This window comes from Durio zibethinus, chromosome 3, assembly GCF_047325235.1.
Source record: "Durio zibethinus cultivar Kanyao isolate XHJ-2024 chromosome 3, ASM4732523v1, whole genome shotgun sequence".
NCBI classification, from domain to species: Eukaryota; Viridiplantae; Streptophyta; class Magnoliopsida; order Malvales; family Malvaceae; genus Durio; species Durio zibethinus.
Window position 1 is genome coordinate 33,963,329 of NC_143164.1, and position 13,156 is coordinate 33,976,484.

Sequence of the window (13,156 nt, forward strand, 5' to 3'; positions counted from 1 at the left end):
TGTTAGCTTTGACAGTCTTTGCACAAAAAATTCAAACCCAGCAAATCAACTTTTAAGTCACTCGTCGTCATGACTGAAGCAGATTGATTCAAGTTCAGCTTCGGAAAAGAAAACTATCATTATTATCATTAAATCCTATTAAAATTTTTTGGTACGCAACATTTACCACTCGGGCGGATATTTGGTTTTCTTCAACCAATAAAGTTAAATGAAATAATACTTGATTTCAACAAGCCTTTTTTTTTTGGTCCATAGCAACAAAATTAGAGTACATCAATATGAAATGAGGATAAAAATAATGCAAGTCGAGGAAAAGGATGTAGCCATTCACTCTTGCAAGTATTTGTAAATTTTGCAGCGCTATATTCCATTAATCTGCTAAATGGCAATTCCAAAAATGACAGATTCCAGGTGACAAAATTTCAGAATTTGGAAAAAGTCTGAGATGTAGGAGAACTTTATAAATATGATGGATATGCACAATAGACTCAAAATTTGTTGATGAAAGACAGATCCTTAATACTCCATTTCGTGCATGGTTCCATCACCCATCTTCTCCAAATCTTCTTGTGAGAGCAAAGTCTTTCTATCACCACCGCCAGTCATGTCATATGGTTGAGCCATTTTTCTTAGGAACTGCATCCGCGAAGGAAATGTAAAAGTTAGGACACCAAACATGTTAAATCAAGGATTACATTCATATTCGGTAATTCTGTTCATTCACATTATTATGAGAGAGCGATCCTTGATTTAGCTTGTTTATTGCTCATACAGTAATTCTGATATTTAAATATTTAGAATATTATTACTTTATCTCATCATAAACAGAGAAAAATCAAAACGAGCTTTCAACCTACTCTAGGATCTTCTACGCTTTCAATCCAAGCAAACAAAGTTCACTTTGTAATAGTCAGCCACCTATTTAAGACTCAAAAACAGTGGGAAGTGCCAGCCCTTATAATCTTACCGCCTCAACGATTCCAAAAAAAAAAAACACTTTTTAAGGAATTCAAATTACTTCAAATGTCTAAAACAACTCCATTTCATCATTAAACCCTTGATTTAGCTCATCATTTATGAACTACATAGGAGCAAACCTCAAATATAGTTGTCTTGTTTATAAATAAAACTATATTGTAGTCTAGAAGACATTTGTCTTCTTCAAAAGCGTTAAATAAATTACTGAATAAACAATACGAGTACTCACCTCTCTTGCTATATGCAGAGCCATGTCAGTGCTCAAATTCAGGTTTGCATCTCTCAAGTGAGACAGTATCCAACTTGGTAATTTTGAGCGCTTGTCATGTCGGCTATACCTGCATTAATTTAATTCAACTACTAACTCAGAAGGTAAGTTAAGAATGATAGGAAGAAAATTTTCATGCCATGACTTTATCAACCGAAAAAGACAAGAGTAACAAGTAATTCAGAATAATAGCTTCACAATTTTCAAATGTAGTGTATTTATTCTGGTAACAACTTCAATAATACCTTCAAAGTTAAAAACTTTGGGGGGAAGGGGGACAAAGGAGCAGAAAAATCCATAGAGATAGTCTAGCCTTACAGAGTCCACATCAATCTGTCACTCCTCTATCGTATCTATCTCAAGTACGAGTCTATCTAAAGGAACTAGAAAGAAGAGCTAGAAGACCAAATAAGAGGCAACAATCGCTATCAAAACCATAGAACAGAGATCCTATACAAAAACAAGAAAACTAACGATTCTATAGAGACACTTTAAGCTTTGTATTGGGTTATAAGCTCTCGTCTGACCCCTAACCCCCTCCTAAAACTCTAAAGAAAAAGACAATCGACATTGTATTCCACGTTAGCATATAGCTGCCCTTATTGTGAGAGTGCCATCAGCCCATGGCCCTCTCACTCCTTACTCTACACTGATCGTGGGCTATAATCGAATAGCCCACTCTCTAACTTTACACGAGGAATGATAATCACATTGAAACCCTTTATCAGACATACCAGAAGGAAAAGAGGTACTAGCCTTCAAGACTCGTATCCGAAAAGAGACAAAGACAATAGAGGAAATAACAGTCTTATTGGAAAGAGGAAAGCTAGAATCGATAGAGAAAGCAGCTAGTATGGTACGCTATCGTAGCCCTTACCATACATTGTTCAGGTGCAATAGGGATTGCCCCCTCTCTTCCTCTTCTGAATCTACTTCTGAGAATTATAGTTAAGGGGTATCCAGTGCATACCATAAGCAAAAGAGACCATAGTTAAAGAGGAATCTCCTAAAAAGAATTCCTAATACTATAAAACTAGAAAACTAGAAACAAAAATCCTTTACCCGTTACGATTGTTGAAAAAAGAAGGGGAAAATGAAAGAATGTCACGATTGAACTCTCACTTAGGTAAATTTGAACCTTTCATCCCGTGATCTGATTTTCATTTCATTTTCTCAGTAATATAGAAGAAGAAAGCAGGACAGAATAGGCTCTTACTGCTCTTTCTAGAGCTTCCCCCTTTTCAGCTGCTATTGAAGACGGTGCTATTGATATTGAATCTGCTGTGGGACTTAGGTGCCTTAAGCAGAAAAGGAGATTTCTTTCTGGCTGCTAAGCCCCTTTATTATTCTCTTCCATCTATGAAGTGAGTGAAGTCAAGCTAGCATCAGCAAATTGGACATAAGCAATACATGTAAATCCCCATCCTTTAGAAAGACGCTAACGATTCTCTTCCAGCGCTTTAATTAAGAGTTCAAAGAGACTAATCAATGCTAAAAACTGATTAATCGCAGACACCAATTAGCTATTGCAGTTAATCCATATCTGGAATTAGGTAAGACGAAGGGAGGAGTTCAAAGAGTAACCTAGTTGAAGAAATGGTAGGATACATAAAATTAAGACAGAATAAAAACTGTAAGTTCAAATTATTCGCAGCTAACTGAAAAGCAATGCTTTTTGCTCAAGGACAGAACTTCTTGTCTCAATATACAGGAAAAAGAGTAAGGAGATATATACCTTTTATCAGCAAATATCATCATCCCATAATCAGCCTTTGAACGGATAACTCGGCCCACACATTGAGCAGCTTGCCTCTGTTTAACAGTCACATAGTCAAGAAAACAGTTGTCACACTTCATAACAACATGGTCAAGAAATGCAATTTTCTTTCAGGACAAAAATGGGTGTAGAAAAATACCAAGGCATCAAAAGTAAGAAAATCTCCTTCCTTTATCTGGAATGTGTCTCGTAAGTACTCCAACCTTGCCACCAATATTCTGAAAGGAAACCCAAGTTTATGGACATGCAGGCATAGAAAATGTAACTTATGAAAACTTCAGTACCATAAAACCATTGTACCTATAGATTACCAACGCCTACAAGTGCAAAAGGCAAAAATGGAAAGGTATAATATGGAAAGGTATAATTAAGTCATGAAACTCACTTGCTCAACGTATACTGGAAAGGAACACCAAACATGATTACTAGTCTGCCATAATGTCGATCAAAATCTATACCTTCAGCAACCTTTCCCCTGTAACATACATCAGCATTCCACATGATTGCATTAGAAATGTGATAAGTTATGCCACCTCTCTTTATACTAAATAAACTGCTGGTATTAAGACAAAATACTTCATCAAGACAACTGTTTTTGGTTATTTGGCACCAAAGACAGAAACGACTCAGAATGGCCACAATGTAACAACTGTAAGCCTATTACCCGTCTAACTGACATCAGAAATGTAACCCAATTGCATGCTCTAGTAAAAACAATTCAAAATTATACATGTAAACATCAATAGTACCTGGCAACAGAAAAAAAAACTGCACCTCTTCCACAGTCACAAGCTCTACGATAATTGTCCAAAGCCAATGTGGTTTCAACAACATCTTGCGTCTCAATGAAGACAAGCTTATGTTGCATTATTTCCTAATGGATTAATAACATTTCATCAAGAAAAAGGATATACATCTGCTTCCAGTATAAAAATAATTTTATTCTCAAGCAAGTTAACCAGCCTTAACTATAGGAGGCAAGGAAAAAGAAAAGGGAAGGAAAGAAGAAAGGGCAGAGACCAGAAGTGAGTGAAAGATGCTCAAGTTCTTTGCACAATTGATAACAAGAGAGCCCACAAGATCCCCACCTTCAGAATTCCAGTATCATTCCAAGTGTTGATAATTCCATCCATGTATGAATAACTGACGAAAAAACAGACAATTCCATCAGGGACAACAGGGACCATCTCCAACAAGAGCTTCCCATAATTCCTCACAACACCAGGATCGCTTCTCATATCAAATTTGGTACTAACAGGAAGTTGATCACTGCAAGAACAAACCGAATGGTAATTGACACAAAATGACTATATTTATAAGGCTTTAATATCTTACAAGTTACAAACTTCTAAGTTCTCATAAGCAAAGGGAAAGATTATAATCTGCCTACCTTCCACGTGTGAGAACCATTGGACATATGCAATCTCTTGTCAAGGACATTGTAAAGCTACGGCTAACAACTGGATGAAAATTAAGAAGGCGAGGGTACAGATCAATTGGGCTAAGCGTGCCAGATGTAATAACAACTGATTGGAATCGATCAAACACAGGCTTTATGGCAAGCGAAGCATCATGACAGCTCAGCTGGAATACCAAATCATGAAGATTAATATATGAAAAAGACTAAATAATAGTATCATATATTAATGATATTGTGAGCAAAAAAATGAGTAGGATTCATTAGTCCGCAACCACTGGAAAACCATCAAATTAGATCTCAGAGAGAAACAAAGGCCTACAATAAATATCAACATGGAAGACAAATCATCTACATGACCCCCTCTGACAGATAGATATCATGAAATTAGAGATCCTATACACATAGAAATAAAAAGAATGAAAATTTATCCAAATTCATGCTCTTCATTTTCTTCCCCCACGAAACAATACAGAGTGAGACTTCCAAATATATGGTCTCAACAAAAAAAAAATATAGAGATTTTGGAAAATATCACTGGGACATGTTAATGGTAGGAACAAGAACCCTTATGTTATTTCCAGAGTTATGGAAGCCTGCCAACATATTGAAAAATCACTAATTTAGAGAAGAAAAAGATAAACAAGACCAACCTGCAAGACAGGATCGGGAATATGTGGCATCCTTTCATCAAAAGGTTCAATAATTATTGAAAACCCACGACCATATGTGCCAACAAGAGTTGCGAAGTCACATATTGTTTGGATGTGTAAGAACTCATCTGTATCAGTTATTTCTAGAGTCAACATAAGTGAATGCAAACGGTCGTAACAAAACTTCAATGCTTTCTGGTCAATTCCAGCATGACTACTGATAGAGGCAACAAAGCCAACTGGGCTTTCTTTCTCAACATTCTCAGTTTCCAGTCGACCTCTAAGATACTGAACCAATCTACGTAGAACATGCAAAAAGTGCTCAGCTCGACGGATATTTCCAGGCACAGCTTCCTTTAGAATATCATCAGGCAAGGCAGGATTTGAAAGCCAATTGTCAGTGACTGCATAAGAGAAGAGAGTGAAATTGATGATCTGGGACTATCATAAAACCAAAGGGATAATGATAAAAACATTTCCAAAAAGGATTCTATTTCACTTACTAGGTAGGTTTCCTCTCAGTGCCAAACCCTCTACAAGTCGGTTGTATTCAGCACGCAGTCTGCTTGCATCAGTGGCCTTAAACCTTCCTACCATGATATACAATTTAAATAAACATATATAAAATTTCATTTTCAGAAATTAAGGGATGATATACTCCTCAAGAACTATTCCGAAGATTGCTCCTAAAAAATTATAGAGAGCTACTTGAGGCATTTGGATATTACAACAATGAAAAAGATCAATTGCATTAAGTTCCAAAGCCTCAAACTTCACAAGTTCTAGAGCTTCAGTCCCTTACCTATCAGTTTCACCTTATAATTTCAGTTGAAAATGGAAAATTTTATGGATGGAATAAAAAGTTATCCAAAGAAAAATGCATACCTATCAATCTCATGACTTATTCGATTAAGATTCCGTGTAGCTCCTTCAAGCGTCTGTCTCCTAACACTAACACTAAGTGCTTCAATACACACATTGTCAATATTATGCGCCTCATCAAAGATCACAACAGACTCCTTCTGCATTTCCTTCGATATAATCCCAGCCACCTTCGGATCAAGCAAATACTGATAGCTATAGACAACCACATTTGCAAACTGTACCATATGCCTTGCCAAAAAGTAGGGACACCACCCTTTCTCCTTCCCAAACGCCCTCAGGTCCTTCAAAAACAGTGCCATAAACAGAGATTATAGAATATAACATCAGGTATAACATAACCAGTTTATGTGAAAGTAACATGGTTTATAATCGTTCAAAAATATTGTTTGTTTTTAATTGTTGCGCATTTTGCTTTCTACTTCCGGATGCAAACGACCAAACGCTACCTAATTTAACTTCGAAACTCAATTCAAAATTGATACTTGAAATTCATATCATACATTTATCAATTGTTAAAATATATATATATATATATATATGAATACCTGAAGGGTATAAACACCGGGTGGCAAGACGGCGGCAGAAGCTGCCTTCTCATAATTCTCAAAAAACTGACACGTAGGCACATTGGGATTCTCCGCCGCCATAGCTCGAACCCAACTCGCTGTCAACTTCCTACAACCAGCATCCACCGAATCCCGATTCTCCGCCGCTAAAACCGTTGGGTTCACGCACAAATTCTTCCTCGAAGAAAGCCCAATCGCAAGAATCCTGGCTTGGGGACCCAAATGCTTAATCTGGTAATTATGCAAAAGCTTTAACTCGGCCAAGGTTTTTTCCATCTCGTGGACAGTGCGGGTGCAGTAAATGAGCTTGATGGGGCTTTGGGGTTTGGAGAGGGAGTAGCTAGTGATGAGAGAGAGCAAAGCGATGGTTTTTCCGGTGCCTGTGGGCATTTCAAGAAGGCAATGGCCTTTGGCGTCTAAGGCTCGTTTTAGTTCGATCATGTAGGAGTATTGTTCGGGGTAGATATGGTCATAAGGGAAGTAGACTGTGACGTCTTCGATTTGGAACTTCATGGTTTTTTCTGGGTTCTGATTTGTTTTAAGCGGTGTTTATGGATTTATGTTGGATTCGGACAAGGCAGGGTTTAAGGTTTTGAGGCTGCAAAGAGAAGAATGGAGAGACAATTCTTTCGCTTTGACTTGGTGCCTGACTGCTTCTGGGTTCTTTCTGGCCCGACCCAAGATACTGATGAACAAAAACTTCGGTGTTGGGCCCTTGGCCTTTTGACTTCCAAAGTCAACAACCCAAAAGGTTGGATTAAATCACTACATTTTCAGACTCGTCATCCCTAACCAACATTAAAACCTTCTAAATGTGAGAGTTGATCCGGATTAGGCTTAATTGTCATTGTCTCAAATATCCTCTTTCACAAAACGTTTCAAAGCTTGTGTTTCTAAGCTTTAACCTTCGCACCAAAAAGGAGCCAAGATTGCCGGAATTCTAGCAAGGAGGGAGAGATCAAATTTTACTAGCCTGATTTCTTTCATTGTGTCGAAATGGCTGTGGCAAGGGTCGATCTGGACTAGCTGGTCGCTATGGCTTTGGTTAGGTCAAATACGACCTTTGTCGACGTCGATTGGCCCTTGGTCAGCCAACGAGAGAATGGAGAAAAAAATGAAAGAAAAAGGAGACAGAGAACAAAAAAATTCACAATATTTTTTTAACAAATCAATTGACACATCCCGATTACGTGTCAAACAGATGGTTAATAGGTGTTTTCGGTTCGTATTTAAAATAAAAACACTAACAGAAAAACCCTTCTTTTTTTTTGTGAAGATCAACAAATTATTTTTTAAATTATAAGGATCAAAATGACATGCTATCCATAATTTAAGGACCAAAAGTATAATTTACCTGTAAATAATACAAAACCTAACATCAACCATATCAATCTAGCTTTACGATTTTAAGGACCTATCTCCTGCACATGTACTTTTGCAGGAAAATGTTAAAACATAAAATTCTATAAGCACGAAATAAATGGGGTACTTTTATTGAAGTAGATTACGGCAAACAATCAATCATATGGATTTTGTGCTGTCATTATTTATGACACATATTACTCCATCATTAGCAGTCACAGCGCAATAATAATCGTATAAATCTGATGCTTTTATTCATTTTATGGGGGTAACATATAGTAATTCTGGCCCTTGAGTTTCAATATATCGGCTAGTAAGTCCACTCCTTGGGAAGAAGTATCTCCGGCGAAGAACTTTCATTCTGGGAAATAACACAACGTTTTATCGATACATGATCCTTCTCATTTTTATTGTTGAATGAACTCAACTCTCCACCTCTCGAAGTGTTGGTTTTGTGATCTGCATGAAAATTGAATAAATACCATTTTTAGCAACAAAGGACACAAGGTTATTCAAAACACAAACCAAAAAGATTAAAGGGTTAATATGTAATTTGATCTTTGAATTTTATTATTTTTAACAATTTTATATTTATAAAAATATTTGCAATTATATGTTCTATATGTTTTATTATTAAGCATTTTTATTATTGGCTAAAACTAACTATTAGTCAAAAAGTTGATGTGAAAAATAATAACCAATAACAAAATCACTGTATAGTTTTGACGAAAATAAAATTTAGATATTTAATCGTGAATTTTTTTATAGATATTAAATTATGAAAAGTGATATAGTTCAACGATTAAATATAACATTAATCCAAAAGTAAAACATAATTAGAGGTAAACCTCGTCGGGAAGAAATTTGCAGGCCTAATTCATGAACATTGAGTTTGAGAGCTTGAACAACCCGGAAAGGGAGGAGAACAGGAGAGCAAGCTGCACCCAAGATGTCAAATTCTAACATATCAGTAAACAGAAATTTTAAAATTTGATGATTTTGAATCCTCTAGAATAATTCAATCTAATATATGTTGTAATTATAATGTTGTAGTCAGATTGAATGTCGCAGTACCTGGCCTTCTGCTTGACTGAAAATTCGTGCCAGCCCTTTGAGGAAGGAAAACACCAGTCCCACATGATTTTTGGCCAGAATGTAGGAAAAATGCCTGCATTCCAGGTCCTCCTGAAGCCCACTTGCTCGAATATCTTGGTTTGTGATGCCATCTGGAGCTAGCCTTTGAGTGCTTCAGAAAAATATGCATGTCAAAGGAAAAGAAATCAGGATTACAGAATTGATCAAAATCATTCAGTAAGATGAAACTGAAAGTGATGAGAAGTACTTGATGAGATTATGAAACAATAAAAAAAAAAAAAAAAAGAGAAATAATAGAAGAGTTTATAGATCATAAAGCTGTCATTAGTGCATTGCTTTGTGATTATCTAAAAGATAGATCTTGCCACAACGATTTTCTCCACCCAAAAACAGCTCCTCGAAATAAACTACATATTTCCAGAAAAAAAAAATGCCCAAGGCCATCAACATAAATGACCCCAAAAATATTTTAATTTTTTTAACCAATAAATACTAATCAATCTTGTAATTGTTTGTTGAGGAAATTTCACAATTAATCTGTGGGCCTTTTGCAATGGCCCTTTTTTTTTTTATTTCATCTGTAACTTTTAAAAATTTAATTCAAATTTATTCATCTGTCAATATATGAGTGTACTTTAAATGTGACCTGATAAATTAAATTTATGAAAAATTCAAAAAATAAAGATTAATAAGTCAAATGAAATTCAAAAAATCAAGATTTTAAAAATATAATGCACAGATAACATGATTTCAAGATTTGAAATAAATTCAAAAAATCACAAACAAAAATAAAAAAACTTTAAAATCGTGAATTAAAAAACATTACCGCAAAGTTACGAATTATGGTTATTATAATAAGAAATTATCTTATCTAGAGTCAGTAGAATAATTTTTAAATTTTATACACGAGATTAAATACGAATCCCTTAAAATATATAAAAAAATAAATAAAACAATACAACCAATATAGGACTAGCAATAATATTTCCTCATTAGGAGTCATTGCTTGTTGAAAGAAAAAAAGAGGGAAACTCTCTGGACCAAATTCTACTGTATATTCACTGACTTCTAAACAAAGGAAAGTAAATAAGCAAGTCCAGGACTCACTCAATATATTTCTCTGTCAATTATCTTTCTAGTCAACAGATGCTTGTTTTTCATCCCATAATTCCCGGTTTCTTGAAAGTTTCTTTGATTTTCACCCAATTATCCCATCATTTTCCTCCACTTGTTTCAAAATTTGCAGCATCACAACAATATTTAAAATATCTCACCAAATACCAACTTATATTTTCTAAAGAAGAAAAAAAACGAAGAGAAAGTTTTACAGTTTTCCATCAACGACGATCAAAATTTTCTTCATATTTTGGTTTTGAAACGCAATGCAATGATAAAAGAGGAAAAAATTATGAATACCGGTGGCAAGGGCTCAGTAGGCAACTTTGAACGATGGTGATGATAATGGTACTTCACATCATCCTGTAAAATTAACAGCAAACCAATAATAAACACAATCTTTTCTACTGAATCATCAGCAGCTGCCTGTTTTTGGTAAAAACGACAATGAAAGAAAGAAAACTAGGAACAGATCTAGATTTAGCTGTTAAGACATTGATGAATAGAGCAAGAGAAAAAAAATTGGTTGAAGATTGAAGACCTGGTTCTTATTTCCGGTTTCCACTATTGCCTCATCCAGAACATAGGAAGGCAGCCACGACATTGCTTCTTCGAAGCCAACCTCAATATCTTCGACGCCAACAGCCATTGTCTGAAAGAGAGAATCCCTTTACAGTTTCCTTTTTTGTTCTTCTGAACTCCAACTTCCACAAATTTTATGTGTTACGTTGGAAAAGATTGTGTGAGAAAGAGATAAATATATAAAGGCCTAATAGGCTAATAGTACCAATATATATATATGTATACAGATAGGCTTAATGGAGAGTCTAATTCACTTTCTTGATAAAGCGCGTGCAACCCAGTTTCAACTTAGGGAATCCTAAACGAAGTCGTTTAAATTTTGAGCGTATGCTAAAACGGAATTGTCCGTGTAAATTGGACCTTGATTTGGGACTGGAATGAAGCATCAAACCACGCAATTTTTCATTGATTTGTATTTTTTTGGTTTCTTTTGTGGCTCTCAATTTATCCTCTTATCTTTTTCCTCTTATTAGTGATAAAAATTTAGAAAAATTCCTACTTATTGCATGATTATGTAAATTTTTGATAATTTATATAATCAATTTAAAAATCTGCATGTGATATTCATCAAATTTGAATTTTAAATTTTAAATTTTAATATTTGAAATTTTTTTATTTTTAAATTACAATTTTTTAGACAAAAATAACATAATTTTAAGTAAGTTGGTCAAAATAGGGAAAAAAATTGGGTATAATCAAATAAATTTTGAAACATTTTTTTTATTGCCAATTGCTCATAATTTTTCACCACAAAAAATCATGCTAATTAATAGTCCTTTCCTTGAAAAGTTTTAAGGTTTTTTTGGAAAGTTTGAATAGTAATGTTTTAAATTGGTATGTAGGTTGAGAATTTAAAGACATGAACAAATCTTCCCTTTCAAATATAAAATATGTTTCATATTTGGCAATACTGTTAACCATTATGCCAAATTAATGAGTTTAAAAATGATTGGAATTCAAATTCAAAGGTCAAAGCCATGTTAATTAATTAATTACTGCATTATCTCAAACTTAATTTACAAAGTTTGAACTTTGACCGCTTAGCAATAGCCAGCACAAACTTATTTCTTCCATTTTTAAAATTTGCATTAGCCTCTCTTTTGTTAAATTGCTATCAAATCAAAGTAAATATTTTCAAACAAAAAATTTAATTGATAATATTTAATAAATTTAAAATTTAAATAATAACATTCGCAATCTGTTCTCTTTTTCTTACATTGTGATATTCTTTTCACTTTTTAATTAAATAATATATATTATAAATTTTTTATTTTAAAAATATATATTATAAATTTTTTATTTTAAAAATATATATTATAAATTTTTTTATTTTATTAATTTTAACTATTCAAATAAAAAAGTATATATCTTCTTCTTTATTTTTCTTTTCTTACTAATATTTATGAAAAAAAAAAAAAGGTATTTCAATATTTTAATGTCATGCCAATCAGGAGCATGGGCGCCGGTTGGGTTCGGTACAACCCTTTTCAAATTTTGTTGTAGCAGTTCATCTTTTCTTCCCGTCTTTTCAGAGGGTTTTCTTTTTCCTTTTCTTTTTTTGCAGTTTGTTTAATTAATGCGATTAAGAGTACAAATTGATGACTTCAGGCATCTCTGTAAAGCCATGCGATACATGCACTGCAGCAGCAAATGCCTGTTCTCATTAACCACCACACCAACTCCGACATTTGGTTCCCCACATCTTGAAATGTTTGGTTTACGAAAGTAGGCCCTTCCAGACGACATACAACACTATTCCAGCAAGTCTTCATCCTATATGGGCAAACCTCAAACAAATGTGATGATGTTGGTGAACTACTGATTGCTTATTCTGCTAGTCCTTTTGCGGACGTCTAAACCAGTTATTTATTTTCATTAAGTAACCAAAGACAACCTCAAATTTAGTTTTGAACATTAATCAATGATCTGCTTGTTGGCAGATGACTGCTATTTTTGTCTCAGGGTAAGGTCAAAGTTGTCAATAGTAAGTTATAGATTTATTCAACTTCATCTAATTATCCAAAGCTTTAGCACTTGTCAAAGTGGTGATGTTAAGTTATTTTATTATTGGGTTGGCAAAGTCAGGTGAGATTTTGTAATTCTGCCTTTATAGGTGACAACTGCAAGCATGCTTAATCTCGAGCATAACTTGTTGATTCACCTAATTAGGGCTAGGTGGTGACATCTGAGTGACGTCTAGCTGATTTGAAATCTGTAACTCCTTTCTGTATTTCCAAGTTACGCCTTTTTATACATAAAAAGAAAAAAAAAAAAAAAACTGCAAGTATGTTCATGCTTTTAGCTCAAAGTAAACCATCAGTTTTCTTGACAACTTCTGCAGGGAGTAAACAGATAGATATGTTAGAGTAAATCATGGCATAAATCTCATGTGTATAAAAAAATGATCAAATCATGGAACCGTAAGGTGCTGTTCTTCAATTCACTCGACAGAAAAAA

At 34.4% G+C, this 13,156-nt stretch overlaps 2 protein-coding genes across 3 annotated transcripts; both read right to left on the reverse strand.

Annotated features, from left to right (window-relative positions):
- Positions 1 to 206: 206 nt before the first annotated feature.
- LOC111283666 (general transcription and DNA repair factor IIH helicase subunit XPD) lies at positions 207 to 7,202 on the reverse strand. 2 transcript variants are annotated; one of them, XR_016341022.1, is made up of 13 exons: positions 6,524 to 7,202; positions 5,979 to 6,259; positions 5,597 to 5,679; positions 5,094 to 5,497; positions 4,414 to 4,607; positions 4,112 to 4,292; positions 3,773 to 3,897; positions 3,409 to 3,498; positions 3,163 to 3,241; positions 2,982 to 3,058; positions 2,463 to 2,603; positions 1,208 to 1,316; positions 285 to 636 (listed from the first exon to the last, which is right to left on the reverse strand). XR_016341022.1 is itself a non-coding variant. In XM_022872239.2 (12 exons), the coding sequence occupies exons 1-12, from the start codon at positions 7,055 to 7,057 to the stop codon at positions 517 to 519; spliced, it is 2,277 nt and encodes a 758-aa protein (XP_022727974.2). In that variant the 5' UTR covers positions 7,058 to 7,202; the 3' UTR covers positions 207 to 516. The 2 variants fall into 2 exon arrangements, 1 of the variants encoding a protein (XP_022727974.2); XM_022872239.2 differs by lacking the exon at positions 2,463 to 2,603 and having other exon boundaries at positions 207 to 636.
- An 813-nt stretch (positions 7,203 to 8,015) lies between these two features.
- Positions 8,016 to 11,032, reverse strand: LOC111283546 (uncharacterized). Its single transcript, XM_089757966.1, has 5 exons — positions 10,659 to 11,032; positions 10,418 to 10,480; positions 8,981 to 9,152; positions 8,755 to 8,844; positions 8,016 to 8,365 (listed from the first exon to the last, which is right to left on the reverse strand). Exons 1-5 carry the CDS (start codon positions 10,764 to 10,766, stop codon positions 8,217 to 8,219), a joined length of 582 nt encoding a protein of 193 aa, XP_089614092.1. The 5' UTR covers positions 10,767 to 11,032; the 3' UTR covers positions 8,016 to 8,216.
- Between the last annotated feature and the right edge of the window lie 2,124 nt (positions 11,033 to 13,156).